Below are 25,039 nucleotides of genomic sequence, written 5' to 3' on the forward strand. Positions count from 1 at the left end.
TCCAATGACCTTGTCAGCAATGCCAAGTGCCCCGTCCAAGCTCCAAACAATTATTTAAGTGTATTTTGATGGGCAGAATCGTCCTTGTGACGTTACTGAAGCAGAGGCACAGCTGACAGATACCCAGTGGCCTGGCTGCTCCTGAGCGGCAGGCGGGTAACGCACCATTACCTSCTGCTGCCCTTGCAGGGCAAGCACAAAACTGCTACTAGGGGCAGCAAAAACTAAAGCTCAGGATATCACAGGCATGAGCACACGGAGCACCGGTCTATGCAGAATCCTAGGTGGAACAATAAACCAAGCGTGCGCGCGTGTTACTAACACAGGGAGGGGTCACACAGCTAAGATATCTTCTGCAAACATTATCTGAGCCTTTGCAATTAACTAGCTGTGCGAAAGGGCTGCTGCCGTAAGGAAGATTTCCTCCCAGCAGATCCACATAATCCACTCCTGAATACCTTTGCCGAGGACAAGGAGGAGCTTGCGTCTGTCAAAGTTCAGCCTTGCAGCAATATCCCAGGAAAAYGGCAGGAGTTTGCAGGGCTGAGGCGCTCAGGGACAGGCAGGGCAGCGCGGAGGCCCCAGAGCTGCTGTCTCCTGCCTCATTTCCCCAGGAGTCCCACGGCTCCCTCCAGCCGCCCTCTCAGGCYTCCCACGTGGTGCCAGCCCCGCAGTCTCGGGCACTGAGCCAAACGGYCGGACTTGCCCTGTCTTTGGAGACAAGCTATTTCAGTATTACTGGAGCCAGCAGTGTCTACCAGCTATTTATGGCCCAGGCTCCTTCCTGCAATTTTAATCAGTAAAATGAACCCCGACRCCATACAAGAAGGTGCTTGTTACAAAAGGAAACAATAAATCTAAAAGAGGAGGGAGAAACTAGGAAAATCAGAAGCCACTCAAATACAATGAAGAAAAAATATTTAATTTTCTGGTTCCAAACTGGCTGACCAATGATCTGAAAAGCCTTGGGAGAATACAACATCTGCCCAACTTTCTTATCATTTTAAATAACAGTAACAAACAAAAATCACACTACAAAACTCACCATATGACAGAGTAAACAGAAAATATTAAGTATAAGACACATCCTGAGCAAGTATTGTTCTTATTTGACCTTGTTATTTAAATATTTCCAGGTACTGATGTCCCAGTCCTATTCTAAGAAGYGCTAAATACCCTCAGCTTTTAGCTAAAGGCTGCGTCAAAGCCATAGATCACAGACTTGAGGAAATCCAAAAAGCAAAAAACCAAAGGAGACAGCACTGGATACACAAACGTTGTTGCCAGGATTCCCATCTCWGCAGGTAAATAAAAGTGAACTGATTTTAAGGAGCTTTGAATAGGACACTTGGAAATATAAAATCAGCTAGAACAGGGGGCCCTAAAACCTTTGTGCTTCCCAGCTCAGGTCACTTTTATGCAGCCTCCTTTTAAGTCTACTGATTTGATTTCTTTTCCTCCCTGTGCCTGCAGCAGATCCTATTGCAATGAATGCAAAAGAAGTCACACGGAACAGCCTCTTACTCTACAGTTCCAAGATTTTAATGAGGATGCTTAGGATACTGCAATTAATTCTGAATCCCCTTTCAGCCCCTTCTGTGGTCTGGATTGAGCATATCTACACAGAAGAGAGATGGATTTAGGAATATTTCTTCAGAGAGGGCTCTGTTCAGTTGCTCCTGACRGGCGGCTCATCTCTGTTGTAGAGCAGTATACCTACTGTGAGGCAACTTTGGAACTGAACTGAATGCAAAGTAGTAGATTTCTCTTCACCTCCCCAGCAATTCCTAAATAAAATATTAATCCTTCTTTTTCTCTGTAGCTTTGAAAGTTCACTCACTGCAAGAACATATGAACACTGTGGGGTATCTGCCTGCCTTTTACAAAAGGTGAGCAGCCAGCAGAGCCCACAAGGCCGGTGCCTGTGCCCAGCCCCACCGCAGCAGGTCTGGGTGGGCACACGTGGCACGGGTCATTCGCGCAGGGAGAGGAACAGCTCCCCCTCAGGGCTCCCCACTCAGGGCTGCCACTCGAGTCATTACTTTTCCTCTACCTTCCACCTCACACAGCAGGGAGCACTAGCCAAGCTCAGCAGACTGCCACCAGTTCTTCCTGCCCAGGCGCACCTGCCACCAAGTGCATCCCAGAACCATCCCTTTCATTTTCCGCATGCCAGATTAACATACACAGCAGATGTGCCTAAGGCAATTAAAAACTGCACTTTGAAAAACATGAAAGTTCATCCCCCGCAGGCATTGACCAGCAGCAAATAAAATCAGGTTTGATCAGGCTGATAAAAGGGGAGAAAGCTCCTTTAAAGCTGCCTGCACATAAGCAGGCACCTATTTGAAAGGTGCCCATTTGTTTAACACGACCTGTAAGCTACAACACACTGTTATAAAGCCATGTCTATAACGTACGTGACAGCGAGTGTTTCAGACTGTGACAAGACATGAAGGCATCAAYATATAAGCAATATGCATAGGTCACACTATACCATTCACTTTTAAGCAGATCTTCCAAGAGTTGGACACAGTGCCTGGTGTTCAGGGACCTCAGTCTTGTCCAGGAGCTTTGCAGTGCTGACACACAGCAACCCGCCTACACAGGGACACAGGGTAACTCCAGAGTCACCTTGGCAAACTGTGCCAGTCCATGAGCTGCAAGAAAAATCAGAGCCATCGCTCATCTCCTGCGCACATCCTGGACATAAACACTGTGGATACAACAGTTCCTTTGAGACAACAGACTCAGGACACAAACACCTTTCAAGGGCTTCCACGCAAAGCTCAGTTTGGAAATCACAGCCCCTCAGGCCTTGTCCCTCCTGCCCATTGCAGACCACTCGGTTGACAAACCTGCACTTTGACTCCCTGGTCCCAGGTATGGCACTGGACCAGCTCTTTATCTGCTCCAAAGTCCTGAAACAGGGAATGAAAAATGGGTTGTACCCATTTAAAATCCCTGAACTCTAGGGTACAGAGTAACTCCATACTTTTAAAACACAGGACACAGGTACCTTCTGCACCCCCTGCTGCAGGTTGTTCAACAGACATCCCCTCCAGCATCAGTTGCACAACAGGAAGCAGGGAGGGCGGACACACCCAACCTGCAGCTCGGGCCCTGCTGAAATGCCCTTCTCTGAGCACACAGATTCACCGTGCGCCAAGAACCGCTCCACAGYCTGCACGTCCTGGAAGACCCACTTGCAGCTTTAACGGGTAAATGTATCTGGTTTGGGTACTCTGCAAACAGAATGAATTGCATCTAGAATAAGTGCAAATATGTTTCAGAATTRGAAAGAAAATTCTCTCTGATAATATTTGCTGCATCGCTTCAATGTAGGGAAATAGACTGCCAAAGAACTAAGCAAAGATAATTAAGATTTTGGATTTTTTCATCTACTTTCACATATGTGCATCTGCTTGCAAAATATTATCGAAGAATAATAGTTGACTGCGTAAAAGCAGTCTGCAAAATTCATCTTGCCTTTCAGTAGCTGAAATAATTACATCAGCTTGATTGACAGGAAAGAGATTACAGACCCCATGCTCTAAGACGATGGATAACTCGCACACAAGCACRGTCCTGAGCAAACTCAGAGCAACAGACAGTGAGCAAACACTGGGGAGCGAGGYAGGCTTTGGCATTAATAACGGGCTCTTTCTGACGGTGCAGAAGCAGCTGGAGGGCACTGCAGAGCTTGGCCCCCCATGAATGAGGGGGTCTCCTTTTCTGTCATATCCCAGATGTTTGCTGGGCAGGGAGAGCACACCGGGCTGCAGCACCAATTCTGCCCAGKGAGCAGCACAGACAAACCAGAGCCCCCAAGTTAAAGCTTCCCCATTTAGGAAGCAGCATCTTAAGGATATATAGGCACATGAAGAAAAGTCAGTCCAGCTGCCAAACAAAAACACCAACTGCATGAAACAGCACTAATGTCCAAGATACAATTATCCATGTTGCACAACTGCAGTCAAACTGTCAAACCAACCGTGTCAGGGTGCATGGCCTCCCAGGACGGATGTTCGAGTCACCACCTGATGGCACGGAAGGCTCTAAGCAGCCACGGGGACAAGCACTTCAGCGGTGACTCAGCACACAAGGCTTTGCCCAAGCGCTCTACATAACATGTGTCACGTGTAGCACACGGGGTCTAGAAATCTTACTCACTTATTTATGCAACCCAGTATATCCTGCTATATGCCCAAAGACAGCAGCTCAACAGTGCATATCCACACATCCAGGTTTGCTCCAGCACCCTGTGCACAGGAACGCCTCAACCCCACATGCAACTGAATTTCCCTACCTACTAATTCATTGTCAGAGCTTTGATCTTTAAATGTTAACTTCTCTGCTGTGAGAATTACAAGAACAGCACTGGAAGTATCACATGGCTTTCCAAACACACCTGCCACACCTACTATGCTACTTTTACCTATTTGCTCATAAAAAGGAATGTGAAAAACACAGACACGCGCCCAGGACTTCGATGCCATCAAAAATTTAACAGCACAGGGTACTTGTTCTGCAGATGTAGAACCTTCCAAGAGATACCAATACAGATCCAAGCTGCTTTCRCCACAAAGCATTTTGGTTAGATCCAAATTAAAGAGAATCTGGCAGGAATTATGTCATTAATGCAGATCGATAACGTGAATTATGTCATAGAGCTTCTCGTTCCTCCTACTGTCCCCACGGCCACAGCTTCACTGAACAGTTCATCAAACAGCAGCCAGCAGAGGCTGCAGCCCTGTGCTGAGCTCGAGGACATGGGCAACAGGGAGGCCATGAGCACAGAGGCCACTACCCTGACCTGTAACCCCCAAGCCCCAGGTGCTCCAACTCTGCAAACTGGGCATGGCCCAGCCAGCAGAACCCAACACCAGATCCACAGTCCACGAACTGTATGGAGATCATTAAAGAGAAAATAAATGCACATCAATCAGCATTAATAGAAGGGATATTATGCTAGCATACTAAGGCCTGAGAAGCAGAAACTGAAATAAGTACAAATCCATGCCCTTTATCCTTTTGCAAGACTGCTTGATAAAAYAGCTGAAGAGAGGGTTAATTATCCTTTGAACTGCTCAGAAACTCACACTGAAGCAGAGAAAAGGTAGCGCTTACTAGCGGAACTCCTTGGTTTTCCATGTCTTTGAAATACATGGTGGAAAATAATTTGAAGATTTRTGGTATTTTGAAATAAAATTAATTATCTCCAAACTTTAAACTGGCCAATCTCTTCTATTTCCCTCCYGAGGGTTTAATGCAAATTAGACAATTTGCCATGGATTTATTCCACCAGGATAAAAATAGCTCACATTAAACATGTACTCTAAGGAAACAGAGGTACAATACAATAAATAAATAAACTTCATCAATCTTTTAAATAATTGAACAAATTTTACATCTAAATCCATTACTTCATTAGAACTGAATTTGACTCGAAAGCTTTCAGGGAAACAGGTTGTCTGGAAAGAGAATGCTGAAGTAAAGGGTGCAGTGAATTCTCCGAGTCCCGAGTTAAGTCACTAAGGAAATCAATCTTTAGTTATTTCCCGAAAATGACTGTACATTTAAACAGATATGCATTGATAAGCAGATGACCTGCAGTAAAATTTTACTGCTGCAATGTAAAGAGAAGTACAAAATACATTTTATTTTCCAGATAAAGGATGCATGGAGTGTTGTATTTTGCATCGTGYGTCAATGTTTTCTTTCACTATTCCCCATTTACTTTTTAGAGGAGCCCTAACAACTACAAATAACTCTTGTGTTGTATAATCAACAACACAGGTAAAACAAAACAAAATAGGGAAAACAAAACAAAAAAAAACAGGAATTTTAAAAGGTCTATTTCTCTCCCTAAAATATCAGGAAAGACAAATTTGTAACAGATCTCATTAATAAGCATTTATCATGGATGAATTCAAAATCTGAAAAGAAAGCTTTTCCTACAGTTGTGTTAGTCAAGTGTGTTCGGACAACAACAACAAAATAAAAACCATTTCCGGGTAATCGAAATCACCATACATGCCTACCTTGCAAGTACTGAATAACAAAAGATTAAATATTCATTTAGCAAATTGCAAATGAATCTAGGCAGAACAAAAGCAATAGTTACTGCTTCCCAGGCAGGCAGCTGAACAGATGGATGGGATGGGTGCTTTGAAACCAGGATCTAGGGCCAAATTGCAGGCTAATTGCAAGGACCAACATTCAAGAGAGCCTCCTGCTGAGGGAACAGTTCCTGCGGCTGAGCTACGGACACTAAGACAAGCAAGTGGTAACACAGATCTAGAGATCTCCTTTCCAACCTTGCTTTCAGTGTTGCAGATGAAAAAAAAAAAAAAAAACAGATATCCCACAAAAACGAAGTTTGCTTTTACCCTTTTGTGCGTTTTGAGCCTCAAGAGCTGTATTTCCACTCAAAGCAACACAAGCAACAGAGTGGTGTGCCAAGGGGCCCGTGCCCTGTGATGTATTCAAGCAACTCTCATTCTGCGGGCCGGGCGAGGGGCCTGTGCCTGCCCTCAAACGCCGCTCACAGGCAAATGCAAAGAGGAGCACCCTGCAGTTCCAGCAATTTGCAGCCCTCCACTGATGCTCTGAAAGTCACGGCAACACCAGAAGTTTCTCAATCCCAAATCCCAACATGCATCCCGCTTTGCATATCACGTTGGACAGCAAAAGATTTCCTGACTGCAACGAGGCAACACTGACAGTTAATAAGCTTGGCTATATTTAATTGCTTGCTCTGTGGAGATTAGTTGAGTGTCTGGCTTTAGGACACAGATTATAATCACTATTGTCAAACTGAAGACTTACACGAAGTTACTGCCTTGAGAAAGACTAAAGCAAATCCGCTATTCAGCAGTATTAGGAAAGCAGTTCTTTCCATTTAATTTCTCTAATTAAATCCAACGGAAATAGATCTGTTGTTCCAAAGATTTTTTTGGAACTGCTAAATATATATCCTGTGGCATTTGAATGCCCATACAAAATACTGTAAAATTTACCATACGGATAAAATATCTCAAAAGCTAAGACAGATGATACATATTAACATTTTAACAAAATAAGACATCCAAGTTTTGGGACCTGATTTTGACAAGATTACAAGAACAAAAGTTAGGAATAAAGCCAACTCTACAGTATTACAGAAACACAAATTACATTTCTCAGTTTCAAAAAAGTATATGCTGACTGATAAAGCAAAAAAAGATATGCAAAAGTAGAGTATAAAAGTATTTTTGAACATCTTAAGCCATACTTCATTCTCTCCTAAAAACATCCATTTCTTCCCATGCAAGCACTTACCTGGGTACTTTCAGAACCCCTGCTTAAGTCTCATGACACCAAAACCCAGAAATACCCAGAAGTCAAAATCTAAGGTACTCCCAATTCCTTACCTCTCCTTAGATTTCTCCACAAAGAAATCTGCAGGAAATTTGCAAAAAAGCAGCCAGAAGCGAACTTGAGAATGGAGGCACAACCATATCAGTGCTGCAGAACTCATAAGCTATTCCTGTTTGACTGAAGTTGAAATAGCCTCCTATTTTTAAGAAGGTGATAATATAACGCAACCTTTCCTATGTTTTTAAGAAAACAAAACATGGCATCAGATCAAAAAATCTCATAAAACAACTCTATAACAGAATTTATGAACCAGATTCCACCCCCCCACACATGAAATAAAGTCAACAAAATTTTCTCAACAACAGAATCACTGGGACAACAATTTGTAAGATATGAGGATGCAATAATGTGAAGTTTAGGRAGAATTAAACCTCAGTAACAATATGTTTAACTATTGAGTACAGAAAGCTTTGAAAACTCCATTCTATATCCATATATATATTCACTATATATTCCTTCATGACTAGATTTTCATATGAAGTATGAGGCCAGTATCTTAACCCCAAAGCCTTCATTTTTCTGCCAAGCAGGTACTCAGGAGCTCATCCAATCCTCGGCCACCAGAGACAAAGAAAACTACCAAGCCTTACTGTTGCTGAAGCTCCAGCACCGACCCTAAAGTGAAACCTGCATCATTTTTTTTTCCCAGKAGAACTGGTATTTCAAATGGCATCTAACAACCAAAAGGAGTCCAGGAGAGAAGGAGACATGATGCAAATAAAGCAAAATAAGGAAAAACAACCAAGAAAGTCTTGAAAGAAGTCATAAATAAGAGTCTTCATTACTGATATAAGMAATCCGAGTTAATTACAATTGAATTGCTATCAAGAAAAAACTTACCCACCAGAGCTTATTATATTTCATCTTAAAATACAAATCAGCCATTGACATTATACAGAACAGCAAGTGCTTTGCATTAGCACTTCCATTGAAATGCTTCCCCTTTATGGTTTTTGTGAAACCTGATCCTGCCAGAACTTCAGCACTTTCCAAGATATCAGTGTCCCCAGCTTAGGGAGCCCTCCATGTAMTTCACCAGCTCTAGACAAGAGCTTCTTAAACACAGTTCTGATGACAAACATGATTGCAAGTAGTTATGGAAGAGGGTGCAACTGTCCCTTTCACTGCAGCAGTAGAAGTAAAAGAAGCTTCCACTGAAACCCATTCCTTCGGAGCAGAAGGATGCAAATAAATACAGTCACAAGGGTTTTAAATGTTCATGATTAATCTGAGGATGTAGCTGTCTAACGCACCTATATGTGAACAAGCYATGGACTGGAGAAAATGACAAAGTGCAGTTTAGTAGCAACACAGGCACCTCTTCATGGAGTGGAGGGCTCCTCTCTGACACTCAGGAGATTCACTGCCTGACTCAGTTTACAGCTGTGCTTTTCAGGAGAGGACAGAGTTACACAGTGGAGGCCTAAATATAGCAAAAACCAAGCACAGCAGATGCCATGGGCTGTGGAGCTTTGGTTCCCACATGCACTATTAGGGCCTACACAACTGGGCTGTATGGTCATGATGATGGTCTGGGCTGTATGGTCATGGTGATGGTTGCCTTTATGCAGTTAACAGCAATGAAAAGCTCTTAAAATTGAAAATATGAAAGAGCAGCRGTCACAAGTTAATTCGTATCTCCTAGACCATCAGATTCCTCTAAATACTTTAAATAATATTTTAAAATTTTTAGCCTGTCTTTAAGTTATCATGTCTGTTCACAGTTTACATGAGAAAGTCACATATAAGAGCTATAGGCATGAGATTAAAACAAATGCTTGTTTTTTTCCTTCCACTCCTTGCTTAGAAAAAAAAATGTAAACAGGAGATTGGAAATCTAAGTTAAAAAAAGAGCTGCACCTGCTCACGACTTGACACCACCTCCTCCTTTCATGTAAGCTGGGGTAGGACCTAGGCTAGAACACATTTCARTGGATTTCCAGAGACAGAATACAAATTGAAAAATGTGCATGTAAACACAAATACAGAAAGATCAGCCCTTTAGAAATAAGCAAATTCACTAAATCATCAATAAATATTGTGCTCTGAAAGAACCATTGCTATAAAACAGTGAAGTAATTCCACCAGACCTCACAGTAGTGACAGGAATACAATGGACATTCTTTCAACGTAAAGAAGGTAAAACTTGGGCTTTATAAGGGTCTAAGCTATAAAGAAAAATGAATTACCAGTGAGAATAAGCTACAGATGAAAACGTAGCACTAACAGCTGATASGTGAAGTTCTTTTGCCCTCTACAGACCTAACTGAAGTACTTCAGGAAGGCAGTTTTTATGCTTAAGGTTGATGACACCTTAACAAACGAATATAGACAGGAGGCCAGTGACACACCTAACCTTTGTGGATGAAGTTGCTCTCGCAGAGCTGGGCCAGCCCAGTGAAAGGGCAGCCCATGCACAGCAGAGGACATAGAGAAACACGACTGCAGCTCGGCACCTGGGCGAAGGGGGAATGAAGGAGGTGATCTTACCAGGCTGGAGTGGCAAGCAGCTGAACTGCTTCACATCATTTATTCCCGTTTCTGTTGTCTGTACCCCTGCATTTGGAAAGCCAGGGCTTCCATGTTAAGCCTAACAGAAATAGGTCAGTAGGGCTCAAATATTRGCTACTTGGCTGTGCTGCACTTAGCCAGCAGAACTGAATCTCATTTGAAATCCAAACTCAGCTTTATGATGTATTTTTTCCACTTTCTTAATATAGGACTGGACTTGGACTTGGTTGTATGGAGATCATGAACTTGATTTCTGCAAAATCATGTTTCTAAATCAGAGTTCTATATGGGGGGCTGTATTTTACAGAGACCTTGGGACATGTAACCTGCAACTTGCTTTTCCACTGCATCATGTAAGTGGAAAAGCAAGAAGCCTGGTGGAACTTCCCTCTAGCTAGCACTGTATTTTCAAGCTGTCCCTCTTTCAGCCCAACAATACTCTAGCTCATGATGGCCTAGCACCTTTGAGAAGGCAACTATGAAAGCTGCAACTTGTGGCAGGGCTCAGAAAAGCCTATTTCTTCAACTACACTATACAGAAACTGTATACATAGGCCTATTGTAAAGGAAAAAGTTGTCATTTTCTATCAGTGCACTTGACCTTAAGGTCATTTTACACATATAAACTGTGCCTGGTTACCTTATATTCATTAAAGATTTCACAAAACCTTTACTTTTTTTAACATGTATGCTTCATTGAATTATATGAAAAATTAGGGAAGYAACATTGCAGTCATTAAACAAAAAAAGGCATATATAATTGAGGACAGTTCGAACGAGGAGTAGTTCTCCTYGATGGTATGTTAGTTCCAAGCACCTAAATCAATCCAGGAAGAGTGAAAATCAACAGTCAGATCACTCTAGATCAGTTCTCTTTAGATCAGATCTCTTAGAACAATTTCTAAAAAACTTGAAGATTGTGCACCTCTTTGTGGGGTAAGATGCTACTTAAAATGAAAGGCACTAAGAATTGGTGATATTACTCTCCTCGATTTACAGGAAATGGTAATACTCAAGCCCAAAACTTTTTTTTTGCATATGAGAAAACATTAGAAATTATCTAAAACAAGAAAATAAATGCACAAAAAGACAAAAGAGAGAGAGAAAAATCTTTCTTTCTGCTAATGTTAGTGACATAGATGTAACGTGGARTAAAACACACAGCTCTTCATAGGGCTTTGGACTATTTTTGCCCAAACAATCCCAATGTTATTCTATTTTATCCCCGCAAGTGCGTTCCTTTCTCCCGTTGAGAGCCGGCAGCTTTCCAGGTGACACTATTTTCCTCRGAGCAAGGCGACCTGTCCCCACCCTCCCGACACACCTGTGGCTTCACTGAACCCACCTGCTGCCAATGGAGTCAAACACCAGCCGGTCCCCAGCAGATGAGGGCCTGGAACTGGGAAGTTCTCCCCACCGGGCATTCGTACAAGAGTGTCTCAATCACTTAGAAGTACATGACCTGATTACACTGTAAAACGAGCAACTCCCCAAAACAGAAACCCCCGCAAACGCCGCCGCAGCGCTACCTGCTTTCTTGGCAGGCACCGGGTGCCATCCCTGGCAGAGGAAGCGCTGAGGCWAGATGGAGCGGTAGAAGCTCGCGTCTGCCGATTTCAATGCGCGATACCGAGAAGCCAGCAGCAGAGATACGCGGGCTCCCGCAGCGGGAACTTTCCTCAGAACGGCGAGTCCGTTTGAGTCCGTTGGGCGGCCGTTAGGGCGGCCGTTAGGGCGGCGCGCGCGGGGCAGCCCCGCCCCTCCCGCCGGGCGTGCGGAGCCGCGGGGCGCAGCGCCGGCCCCGGCCCCCCCGCCCAGGCGCCAGCCGGGCCGCTGCCCGCGACTCGCTTGCAGGAAGCCGCCGGCCGCGGCGCCTCCGTTAAAGCCGGAGCGACTTTCGCTCGTGGCTCGGTCCTCACCCCCTGCACCGCCTCGGCTGCGCCGCCATTTGCTCCCGCCCGCCATTTGCCCGCCCCGCCCGCCGCACCTTGGACAGCTCCCGGCGGCGGGAGCAGGGGAGGAGGAGCCGGGGCGGCCCCAGAGCCGGCGGCTGCTCTTACCCCACGCTAGAAATTGCCCTTCAGCTGCCTGTCTGGCCTCCTCGAGGGGTGCAGGGGACATAAGGGCGCCCTAACACTTCCCACCAGCGCGTCTCTCTTAGGGAAGCAGRGAGCTGTTCAAGTGCTTCCTGTCCTCCTTACCCTGCAACAGCCGTGGAGTTCCCAAGGTTGGGTCCACACTAGCCCCTGCTGGCCTGGACTATCACTGGACCGATGAAGCAGAAAAAGGCTCTGTCTTCCATTGTAACGGACTAAGCTGTCACTTCTTGGACGAGCCACACATTACTTTTACTTCCATTATAAATGGTCACAGTCATTTCCAAGTGACTTACTCTCAGAACCCAGAACTCAGACCAAAGCATGGCCCTCGATTTAGTTTGAGCCTGATTTACCTGTGTTTTGATTTCACGGATCAGACACCCAGACATTCTGCTTCTTTAATTCCACAGATACAGGTGTGGTATTTATACACACAGCTTTAGAACTGCTCCAAAGAAGAGTTACTTAGGCAGCTAAAGAGGCTGTTATTCCTAGCCCATTTTCAGAGAGTAGAGGGAGCTGACAGAAGTTATTTCACCTAAATAAATCCCATCCATCAAAAATAAACACTGCTTATTTAAGAACCATGTTTTAAAATGTTTTAAAAATGGAGACAATGGTTTATCAGAAGCCAGTTTTTACCTTGTTAACATTGGGCCACATTCTCCCCTCTGCTCAAAATCTTACCACCAAGCATCATAAAAACAAAGAATGCAAATTACATTCATCAAATTGTTTCAGATTTTAATCAAGATCCATGTTGTGCAAAAGTTTCTCAGATGGTATAACAAAACACAAGAATCATTTTGAGTGAGACTACATAAAAAAAAAAAAAAACACATTTGAACAAGCCTGAGGAAATCTGCACTTGAAGAAGACTGAGTAGAAAAGCCCAATTTTCATTAATATCTATTAGTAATCCTAACAGATAGGATTACCCAGAGCATTAGAGAACTCTTGCCTAATTTCCCCCCCTCCAGTTAAGGGAAAGAAAAGTTTTTCGGAAGTATGAAGCACCTCCAATCTCAAGGCAATAATTGAAAACTAGAAGTTCTTAGCATCTTCAAAAATACAACCAGATCAGCAGTCACTAAACAAACTTAATCTTACAATAACGAGCTATTATCTTATCAAAATGAAGTTGATTCCTAACACTGGGACATGGCACYGTAGTTGCTTTGTAAACCATTTTCCTCAATTGTTTCCCAACTTATTGGATAAAGCAAATAATGCAACATTTCATGGTTGGTACTGTTTTATTGTCTAATATTGATTAAAATATTTACATTCCTACTTTTTAATCCACAGTTTAAACACTCATACCTATGGCTTTTATTTTTAGCACAAGATCTTTGTGTCAAGTGTCAGAATTTCATTTCAAAAAACCCAGGAACCTGATACCATATAGACAAGTCTTCTCTATGTTTAAACACAGTCATTTTTAAAAATTAAAAATTTATAAAAGAGTCTGGTAGTAAGGTCCTTTTTGTTTCCAGCTTATGTTTACCACATTCTACTGGGCTTTTCCTATTTTAAAGTGTCCCTTTTAAAGTGTCCCACTGCTTCCATGTGGAATCTGTTTTCTCCTCTCCCTCAACACCCCCTTCCCCTCCCAATCTAAACTGAATGCAAAGGAAAAAAAAAAAGGAGAAAAAAAATCAGTAGCTGACAATTTTAAGCAAAAATATAAAGCACTATAACATTACCTACATTGCCTTTACCTGCACTAGGCTCTTAAACACTTTAGGAGCTTTGTGGAAGTTTAATCAGTCACTGTTGAAAAGGCACAGGGTTTTTGTGCTCCAGACCKCCATGATTTTCCCCAGCCTGAAGTTCCAAAGTACCAATCGACAGAAAGCATCTCGGATAATAGGGAGAGCAAGGATCACTGTCAGGACACAGCACCATTGTTTGCCTACAGAATTCACAGCTAAACAATTGGCCATTTACATTAGAACCCACCAGGTTTTAATTCTTCTGCTGCAGACACCCTGCAAATCTGTTAAGGGGAGCTTGATTCTATGGCAAGAGGAGGAGAGGTCAATATATACCTGGGCATGGTGGAACAGTGATGCAGGTAATTTCTTACTCGATTCCTCACAAGCTGTCCAACTCTGTGGTAGTTCCTGTTTTTGGTGCTACATGAATGGGAAAGTTACTTCTCATGTATGAGAGATATTTAGTTGTACATGAAGAAAATTAACTTTGGTCCGCTTGTCCAGCTTCTTGGACAGCATATTGAAAAGCTGATCACTGATGGGTGCAAAAACCAGTGTAGAAATTAACAAAAATAATTTGGTATTTCATTCCTAAACCTGCACAGTGTGGCAATTTGTCCTAGTCATCCACCTTTTCATGCTGTGTTTCTACTAGCTGTTGAGTTTTTAAGTCTTCAGCTTGTTCATGATCTTCCTTTGCTGCATCTTCTACTGGACTAGGTTCCTTCTCTTCTGCTTCCCCCTGATCAACGCTTTCATATTCTACTTGCTCAAGGTCTGTTCCATCTATAAGTTCTGCCTGTACTTCTTCCATCTGTATTTGATTTACATGCTCAACATGTAATTGCTCCACATGAACTTCAGCCCCTTGTTCAGTCTGAATGTGCTCAACCTCCAAGTAACTGATTTGTACCTGCTCCTGCAGTTCGTCTATCTGTGTGCCTTTCACTTGATTGTCCTGGAGGAGGTCCTGGTGCATCTGCTCCACAGTTACTTGTGCAGGATCCACTTGTACTTGGATTACTGGCAGCACGTGGACTTGCTCCACTTGTTCTATTATAGTCATTGATGTTACTGGTTCTGCTTCCACGGCTTCCACTGGAAGAACTTCTTCTGGCACTATTCGTTCTGAAATATTGTGTATGTCTTTGAGGTGCCTTCTCAGCTCGCTGCCTTGCATGAACCACAAATCACATAAGGTACAGTGGTTGGGTTTGTCACCCGTATGTATTACCAAGTGATCTTTAAATTGATCCCAGCTGTTAAACACGCTGTTACACACCTGAAAAAGATGCAGTATGTTAAACAGTGCCAGCTTAAAGAGCTCAAAGCATAATATTCCACATCAAGGCTTTAACAGTGTAGCTTCTTGAAACTGGATTTAAAAAAATGCATGTTGAGAGGTCAAAGTTGTAAAGGTAACTATGAATGCACAGAATGCCTGCTTCTGGTGTATGTGTGTTATACATACGGAGGATACCTACAGAGTTTATGAATCTGTGCATTTCACCAGTTCCTTAAATTTATCATGTGAAATCCACATACACAATCATACCCCAGTTAAGATTCCGGTACTGGAATTTTGGGTGGAGAGCTATTTACATAGAAGTACTATATGATGAAACTACAACACAAACTGGCCTTTCAYAAAAGTTCTGGATGCAGTTACCACTCGCCAGCTTCTCATCATCTACTTGTTTGTAGCACTGAATTTTAACTGGATAGATTCAACTCTCCCTTTCTACCATTTCAGAAAATATAAAACGAGTAATTTCAGCAGATAAAGATCTCTGAAAATTTTATCCTTTAAGTCTCTTCCAGCTGAAAGGGCTGCCTACCCTGCAGATACACTGTTCTTGGCTGTGGAAAGAAGCAAAGAAGCCACATTTCAACACTCCTCCATTGCTAGCAAATATTTTTGAAATAAAGTGTTCCATCTCCTCCCAGTTTTCAGCAATCAATACAGAAAGGTAAATACTCTTCTGACGGGGAATTAACTCAGGACTCATCTTCACTTCATAAAGTTTATTATCACCATCTTGCTGTTAAAGTCTGATAAAACCAAGCTGGTGACGCATTTTACCTACCCTCAGCCTGCACTTCAGAAAGAAGGAAGATCCTTTTGCACTTCAGAAAGAAGGAAGATCCTTTTACACTTTTTAAAATACCAGACTTACAGTCAAGCACTCAAAATCAATTAGTTTTTATACTAAGGCAAAGACCATACACAATTAGCATTTCTGCCATAAACCTTGGCCTAACTCAGTACACAATATACAAAAAGCACCAAAATGCTCACTGAGCAAATGCAATTTTGCTTTCTCCTCTCTGCTGCGGGAGCTGAGTTTACTGATCACTATTCAAACTTAGTTCTAGAGTCAGAAAGGTTTATGAAAAAGTTATTTTAAAAGGGCTGCAAAGACAAAGCAGGATATTTATTTTTAAACTATTAAGCACATTTATCATATAGGAGTTCTATAGGCTTAAGTTTAGCATTGAGACAACTGTGCTTACAAGGACTAACTTGAGCAGCATGACAACCAAGCGATGTGATAGCACTAGTCTATCCCAGGGGATAGACCAGTAGTCCCCAGACACTTCTGTCTGGGGAGATGATGGGGAGATTAACAACTCCAAGAACTCATTTCTCTCCTGCATTCACTACTGTCCATGAATGAGAGCACTGCRTTCTGTGAATGGGAACAGATYATTGCCTCGCTTCTGAGGCAAATAGAGCTCACGTACAGCTCTGTTCTTCAACAGCAATTTAACCTGAGAACACAGCTGCTGTGGGAACTGTGCGAGGCGAGTCTTAAGGGAACAAGTGTTCTTTAAGACTGTAACAGTGTTGGCACCACAAAATGGTAAATAAAAGACCTGAAACCAATCTCAGTTCTCACATTTCTCACTTTTGAAAGCTGATTATTAACTACCAAGTGATATTCTTCTGAACAGCTTTAGAAAGTCAGTTATAAATAGTGACCAAGTATCTCAGCTATCCATCATTTATGCTCTCTAAGAGACACTACAGATTGTGAATATGAGCTGGAATGACTCCAGAGTAAAGACACTGTATCAAACAGAAGGACAATAAAATAGGAAATAAAATAGTACTTTGCATTTTGGACTTTAGTGAAGCATGCTTGCAAGCAGGAAAGGCCTAGGTCACTGCATCAAGAACCTTGAAAAGGAAGCAGAAAGATCAGTAAAATGCAGCTAAACTTTCACCTATCCACAAGCATCTCTATGATTAACAAAGTGTTATGAAGCTCCACATGATAAATGGAACTGCCTAGATATAAGAACYGCATGTTATATGCACGTTATAGATGTGTGTAATCTTTATAGTTGTATTACTCCAGTGGGCTCATGTCTGCAAGACACTCTTCCACTTCTCACTGCCTTTCCAGCCCAGAATTCCCACCCTTCCCCAGCACAGGAAGCAGATAACCAGCCTCAGGCTTCACTACTCACCTGACATTCATACAGCTTCTTTCTTCCCTTTTTAGCTCCAGCTCCGGACTGACAGGCCGTCAAGTGACATTTGAGGGTGCTATTCCTGGCAAAACGTTCATGGCAGTTGGGACATTCAAATGGTTTCTCACCTAGGGAGACAGGCACAGGGATTTATAAGTACCCGTGAAAGAGCCAGTTCTCTGCTGCCTTTCTGTCTTGCACCTCTCACCTTTGTGCAGGGTGAGAAATAGGCTGTTAGGGCTTGGGGGGAAATACCATAAAGAGGTGGCCAACTAGATTATTCTACAGAATAACAGGAAGATATTTTATATAGCCTTTTCCATGTAAAAAAGTAAAAGGGCAAACCTTATGCGGAATCGAAACTCTCATTTAGGGAAAAAAAGACAATTTAGTCTAGTCTACAGATGCCAATAAAAGTACAGACATGTACTTATGGAACTTAAATGGCTACTTCAATAGAATGTTAACAGAGCAATAGTATATTTTGACTTAATATTCACAACTAGATAGTCAGCTTTAGCAATTATAGAGTCATCTGTTTTTCAGGAAGGAAATATTTAAATAACAAAGTTTTATTTTAGTAATAAAAATAACAGCTTATGATCAAGAGTTCTGATTTCCTGAAACTGAGCTCCATAAAAAGCTGAAAACTTGTTTCTTTTCCCCAGTGTTGTCATCCAACCATTAGTTTAGTCTCACCAAGTAAGATTTGCTCTCACACTGAGAAGAGATTGTCCAATATAGTGCTAGTCCTTTAAAATCTTAAGGATACAGGACAGGGATTCGCCAAAATAAGTACCTTTTAACCTCCCCAAAATAATGACTTCTTCTTTAAGAGTACATACAATGATTTTTGTTTGCCTAATATGTAGCAAACACCCATTAATTCATCTAGGACCATAAAGCGACAATTGAGTATTTAAATTGGGTTTAGAGAGAGACAATAGTAAATTCAGATACTTTTTTTCCAAAGGAGTTCCTTGGTAGCGTTCATTCAAGGTACGCAAACCATTTATATGTCTATTTATTTACTTCTACGGATGATGTTAACTACCGTTTGAAGAACACTTCTCATAAAACTTTTACCCTGGTTCAATTTTCCTAAGTTTATATATATATATAAAAATATATAGATCAGTGCAGTTACAGAGTTATTAGCTGGGCAGCTTGGAACACAATTCCTTCACTTCCATGTTCATGTRAGTACCTACACCCTCATGAAGGGAAAGATAACCCATCTAGCATGCCTATCACTCCACCTATCTATCTGTATGTAACCAAAAAGCCYGGTTTTGAGACACAGTCAGCAATGAAAGAGACACTGAACAACTTTGATTCCCTYCTGAACTGAAAGCTTTGTAAAATATCAAGATTAGAAAAGCATATTCAGAGCGGTAGCTTCATCCTAACATTATCTTTTATAAAAGTAAATTGTCCTTGTGTAAGATAAACCAGAGATATTGACTTCAATAGGTACACACTAATTGCAGCCTTGCAGAATTTGTCTTCCTGCGAGTTACTTAAGATTTTAAGCAAAATCTCATTCCTTCATTCGCATAATAAGGAAAAAGATAACAAGATCAGGCCAAAAAACCTCTCCCCTATAAGCTGTGGAGATGATGCTGTCACTGCTTTCAGAGTTACGGATACTCAAGGTGAGCAAGTGGAACAAGAGCCCGATTTATTCTGCCCTTACTCAGAGCCCCCACGAGGCGGAAGCTGCTCGAGGCTCTGCACGCCCGAGAGACGCTCCATGGATCCACTTTCCTCCGCTGGGGCAAGAGCAAAGCAACAGCCACACCGAAATCTGTCCATGGCGACTGCCCACACCGACGGGCTGCCTTTTTCCACCATTGCTTCATCATTCGCTACTTTTCGGTTTATTGCTGCTCTTGTAAGTAAGCAGCAAGAGGACCACACACACCGTAGGGGACATTTTTGGGCTTTTAGTTTTATCTTAGTTTTGAAGCAGCATACACAGAATTCAGAGCTTGGAAAGCTTTCAGTTCAATGGGAGGGTTTTTCTTTGCCTCTGCCCTGCATTTCCTGCAAGGGGTGAAGTTGTTCTGTCCCCAGAACCCTTTGCTGCAACAGGAACCAACATGTGGCACTATCAGGGCTATGCTCATCATCTACCCCAAACTCTACTCTGAAAAAACTTTTCCAAGTACCTTAACTTGGTTTGGCTGTTACAGAGAAACACTCCCTCCTCCACAAGGGATTTTAAAGCCTTTTTTAAAGCAGCTACTTTAAAGTGGCAACTGGGATAGGATACAGTGCCATATATCAACACCAGGAGCCCCAGACACAGATACACAGAAGTTCTCATTAGCCTTTTGCAACTAAGACAAGCTGCAAAAGAACAGGGCTGCTCTCCTCCATCAACTTCTTCCTGACGACTCGTGCCAGACAAAGAGCATGTGGAGAACCAGGACCCACAGGTATTTTATGCTCAGTTACTTTTATAATGCACAGTACCTGTAGAGACAGCACAAACTTTAAACAAGTAGCATGTTAACCTCCCATCCTATAAAGGAAGAAACATGAGTCATTTTGTACTCGAAAGATGCAATCCAGATTCTAAAGAGGAAGATTTTATAATAAAAAGTATACTACAGTTGATAGAAATATTTTGCTGTCACAATTAGCAAATGAACAAACCAAGAAACTGTCCGGGAGATATCCAGAGAGACACTGAAAGTTCCCAACAAACTGGTTCCAGAGAAAGCTGCAAGGTGGGTAATTCGTGCCTACTGCATTGATAAGCATTTGCTCAGAAATTCTCCAAACTGCTCTGCATTAATAAACTCGCAATTCAGATCATTTCAACACAAAATTATATTAATAAATTGCAAAAACAAAGAGCAGCTCCTCAGTTAAGCACTTTAAGATGTAAACATGCCTCAAGAACTGGTTAAAACTATCTTAAAAACTTAATATACTTGGGAAAGAAGCGTCATTAGGGCTTTCTTTTTCAAAGCTGCCTATTTTGAACAGCTCAAAATATAAAACAAAAAATTGCCATGWCATCTATTCCTCACAATTTATATGAGGGAGAGGCAGGGGGAAGTAATCAACACTTAAGCTTAGCTAGTAGGCAAATAGCACTGTTAATGCTCTCGGGCCTCTCTTCAGCATATTCTCTACTTCATGGAAACACGTGAAGGGCAGCAGCAAAAGGCACAAGGACAGAACAGTGCTCTTACCTGTGTGCTTCCGAAGGTGCTCCTTAAAGTGTCCAAAATGGTCAAACTGTTTATCACAGTACTGGCAGATATGTATTTTTTTGCCAGGTCTTTGCTTCTTGCTGGCGCCACCTTCATCGAGGTGGTAGCAGGTGAGGTGCTGTTTCAAAGCACTCTCTCGTAGGTACCTTTTATTGCATATGTCACACTTGTAACTCTCAGTAGAGTGTGTTTTCATGTGCTCCTTAAAATGGTAAAACAATTTAAACGAACGGTTACATTTCTCACAGTGGAATAAATTGTTCATGTGTGACAGCTGAAGTTCCACAATTTCAATACCTTCTACCTGTTTGCACGAGGGATCGGTTGCACTGTCACCTTCTTCTTGGAGCTGGCATTTTCTCTCCCCGTGACGATACTTGCTGGTGATATCTGCCAAGAGAGCCAACGCCGACTCGTCCGAGGTGCCAGTAGTCTGGATGTACTTTATGGACTGCTCTGCAGAGGCCACTTCTTCAAATGTTTCCATGCTGTCATCTTCCACTTCGATTGTCCCTTCAGCAATCTCAACCTCAATTTCAACAGGCTCTGATTCTGCAGATGGCAACGTTTCTGTGATAACATTAGAGGTTTCAGCTATCTTCCTCTTTTTCGGTTTATTTTTATCTTGTGTTTGATTTGATTCCAGAGGTGATGCATTTTCTTTGTTCCTGTAAGGCATTTGCATAAAAATGGTTAAGCTCCACCAGCACTTACCCAACACCTCCTGCCCAATACTGAACTTCTGCATTAAACACTCTAAAGCTCATTCTCCATGGAGCTGGATGATGGAAGACCACACAATCTGCATGCACTGCAGAAGGCTAACTGGCCTAATCCGTATTCCTTACGGCTGTAAAATATCATGGGTAAAGATGTGGAGTTTCTGACATGAAAGTGTCAGAAGTGTTTTCAAAAGCTCTACCTACAAGATTAACTTAAGCTTAAAAAGAAAGACCAGTTGGCCTAATGACACAGTTTTATCCAATAAACTTTGGATTCTCAAGCTAACTGAAAAGCTGTAAGTTCTCTATCCAAGAAAAGGGGAGGAAAAGTTACCGCAAAGTTACAGCCTACAATACCTGCAAAATCTGCCAGCCATGTCACTGGCTATTGAGTTCTGTCCAAAACCAAAATGTAATATTCATCTTTTAAGCTTTTATAATTCCTACTCGGACCTTACTGTGGATGATCCCACAGAAGTTTAAGATGCTCCAGGATAAGGAACAGTGCTGCAAAATGCTGACAACCTACTCTGATAAAAGGTTCCTAACCTGGCATGTGAGTGTTTAGGAAGAAAGACAACCTCCTGAGTTTACCTGATTTCAAGTGCTTTGATTGCTTCTAACATCTGTAGATACTCAGCTGCTTTCCAAACATCATTTGCCTCTTCCTCACCTTGCACCATTAGTTTTGCTGTATAAGTGAACTCAATTAGGTGACGAAATGCCATGTTACTTACACCTGCTCAGAATCAGGGGAAAAAAAAAAAAAAAAAAAAAACACAAAAAAAACACAGTTTCACTTAACAATTCCCAGGCTTATCTGCTTGACAAGTCTTTTACTCTTGCCTGCCCAGCAATAGGCTCATAACACTCTGGTTGCCCATTTCACAAAGCTGACATTCTTGAAAGGTCACACTGGATTAAGAAATCTATTACAGAAAAATAGAAATTGGGCAAGTCTATAGAAACAGGCTGCCAGGATGATCATAAATAAAAAGCCCTCAAAAATCCAAGACCATTCATTTAAACACACCAAAATATCATCTCTGTCCAAGAGAGCTTTGAGCAGCAGATGAGAGGAGGCTGATGTGCCTGCCAGGGAGGTCTCGCTCCTTCTCTCTCCTGTTCTTCATCCCATTGAGGCCTCTGTCACCGACCACCACTGGCATCTTCCTGGGATAACCAGGAGGACTGTTATCAAGGAATGGGTTGGTATCTTGGGCTGTCCTAAAAACATATAGGGACTGCAACCTCTATTAGCAATGTATAGAAGAGGATAGAAATCTTCTGGAAGAGGAATTTTATTTTCTTCAAAGGTAGTTTCTTCCAGTGCCAACAGCTGCCTCAGGACAAGTCAGAGACTGATAACCAGAAAGCTGACTTTGTGACCAGCCACACACTTTAGTCTATCCAAACTAGGATAGTCAGGTTTCCAGACTGAATCCAGAACTGTAAAGGTTATTTCTGTGAATCAAATTACCTTCTATCTCCACCAAAGGCTCCTGAGTGAAGTCTTGAAAGAACTTGTAGAAGAACTGGCTACAGGCAGCAAGAACTGCCTTATGAGCTTTGAAATGGTGACCTAGAAAAAGAGACATCAAATTTCATTTTAGATAATACCCTCCTTATTCACAGTAAAGGATAATCAAAGATGCAAAGTAGCTGCAGAAAACAAAATGGTTACAGAACTAGGCTACAAATTCATTCCAGAAGTGCCAAGTGATGTGGTGCAGCTCCTTGCAACGTGGGATACCAGTGCACACAGCCTGTCCTTTCTCGTGCAGAACCTTGCTCACCTCACTGCCCTTGCTGAAGCTCTGCCCCTAAATCAGCTGGATTAACCCGCTGCAGAGTCTCTCTTTTCAGATACTTAAGTTACAAGAAATCCCTGGGAGAACCTCCTGCCTTCTTTTATCTGAGTTGTCCTCTGCTTCTACTGCACTTACAGACCTAAATATTTCCCCACCACTTGAGGCAGCAGAGATGCCCCTGCAGTTCTGCCCTCTCCCTCCTGCTCCCCACGCTGTGTGTTCCCCATCGCTGCGCTGCCTTACCCTGCGCACAGACATGAACATCCCACAGGGAAGGGATATGAGGAACAGCCTCATTTAGAGCTGCACAAAAAATGGTTTTGCCCACCCCGAGGACTTGCTAATGCTACAGCAGGAGCAAACGTGCAAAGTCTGGAGCAAGCTCTACTACTGGAACCATGGTGCTGGATTCCAGACGAGTAATCTTTCCCCAGTCTGCTTCCCTGTTCCTAATCTAGGACCTTCTTCCTCCAAGCAGGTTCTTGCTGTCCTTTTGAGAATCACCTGGTTTTACTCCAGCTAAATCTGTCCTGTGGACACTGCCTATCGCTCTTTGAAGGACTCCTCCATTCTAAGACATCTTCAGAATAAGAAATAGCCTTCTGTGATACTTTAAATACCTCCTTTTCTTACAAGGAAAAAAAGGAGACAGAAGATCTAAGTGCTTATCAGGCTTATAGCTATGTTTATAGAACATACAGAAAAAGAAAATTGAATTGAATTCTAGTGCACATTAAAACTGAGCAGACACTTGAGAAGTAAGTAATAAAAAAAACATAAACAAAAAGTTTGTACAAGTTTTCTGCATGCAAGTTGTTGGCTCAAGTTAGGGAGCAGTATTCTAACAATGTTTTAGAAATACTTGGACAACATTTTAAATATAGTACAGCAGTGTCAAAGCGGGCTTCTATCTGAAAATACTCAGCCCCTYGTTTAGAAAAGCAGAACTTGGCAATAACCACGGCTAGAGACTGTGTTCCCCCCAAGGCTCTGGGGGTAATGAAGTCCTCCCAGACTCCCAGAAGGCTCATGCAACTTGCAGAGCTGAACACAGCCAGGAAGGTTTTTTCTTGGTTCTGTTTTAAACCAGCTCAGTTTGACAGCTTCCCAGCTCGCAGCTTCCCAAGTTCTCCCAATACCAGCTGACTCTCAGGCCTGCACGTACCATCCACAATTAGAGTGATGTCTGTGAACTGGTCCTGCTCACGCTGCTCGTTCAGTCTATCCAAAATAACTTTGTAGTGCTCGGGGAACTCCTGGATGCATTCCATTGTTTCTTCAGCCTCCATGGCAAAAAGACTGGTCTGCAAAAGACATGTTAGCAGATTGAGCTCAATGTGCCGCTCAGGAAATACAATGCACAGCCCAACTAGCATGAATATGCAGCTAGCTACATTTCTTACAGCCTACAACAGACACACAGAATCGTTTGCAGCAGGTTACAATGAGGGCAAATGCTTCCTTACGCACAGGGAGCTGTGGGGCTCCACAGACAGGCTGTTCTCATACCTAAGGAAAACTGTCCCGTGGAGAAGAGTCATTYTGCAGTGGATGGGAGCAGGGAGAGGGAAGAGTGGGAGCCTTCGCTTATGGAATTTCAGTTGTGCCCATYGTGCTGAGCAAAGCCAAGGGAGACGTGAGGCACCAACAGCAAGCGGARGGGAGCAGCCGGGGAAGGCGGGACGGCGGTGAAAAGAGGCCATTGCTCCTGCTTCCACTCGGCTTCTCCTGCAGCCAGGCCAAGATGAGCAGCAGCTCCTGCCTTTCCTTTGCCACGCAGAATCCCACAAGGAAAGCGATCGGCCACCAACTTCACGGGTTACTTCTTGTTCAATTCAGATCACCAAATTCCAAGAAAACCATGCCACCAGAGCTTATGATTTTCACATATCCAAAAGCACCCTGCCTCCAAATCGCATGTCTACGGGGTGATTTCCCCCCCTCAAAAAAAAMCCCAAAATCCCACATTCCAGTGCAGGTSCCCCTGCCAAAGCCCTACAACGAGGCTGAGCGTTTTCAGTGTTTCGCAGAACCCTCAAAACCACTGACAGC

The 25,039-nt window shown here is 42.7% G+C and overlaps 1 protein-coding gene across 1 annotated transcript; it reads right to left on the reverse strand.

Moving 5' to 3' along the window:
• Positions 1-12,784: 12,784 nt before the first annotated feature.
• Positions 12,785-24,629, reverse strand: ZNF131 (zinc finger protein 131). The gene is made up of 7 exons (XM_026037654.1): positions 24,497-24,629; positions 24,153-24,291; positions 22,657-22,758; positions 21,771-21,915; positions 20,434-21,122; positions 17,225-17,355; positions 12,785-15,032 (listed from the first exon to the last, which is right to left on the reverse strand). The coding sequence occupies exons 2-7, from the start codon at positions 24,274-24,276 to the stop codon at positions 14,370-14,372; spliced, it is 1,854 nt and encodes a 617-aa protein (XP_025893439.1). The 5' UTR covers positions 24,277-24,291; positions 24,497-24,629; the 3' UTR covers positions 12,785-14,369.
• Positions 24,630-25,039: the final 410 nt, after the last annotated feature.

Source organism: Nothoprocta perdicaria, unplaced genomic scaffold, assembly GCF_003342845.1.
Source record: "Nothoprocta perdicaria isolate Ctin4 unplaced genomic scaffold, notPer1 scaffold_1, whole genome shotgun sequence".
Lineage (NCBI taxonomy): Eukaryota > Metazoa > Chordata > Aves > Tinamiformes > Tinamidae > Nothoprocta > Nothoprocta perdicaria.

What these genes read in the sequence shown, in the direction of transcription:
- ZNF131 (XM_026037654.1), bottom strand. Translation starts at nt 24,276, where the DNA reads ATGGAGGCTGAAGAAACAATGGAATGCATCCAGGAGTTCCCCGAGCAC. An exon ending in CATCACTCTAATTGTGGATG is followed by an intron (nt 22,759 to 24,152) that starts GTACGTGCAGGC and finishes CTCTTTTTCTAG; the next exon opens with GTCACCATTTCAAAGCTCAT. An exon ending in ATCAAAGCACTTGAAATCAG is followed by an intron (nt 21,123 to 21,770) that starts GTAAACTCAGGA and finishes AATGCCTTACAG; the next exon opens with GAACAAAGAAAATGCATCAC.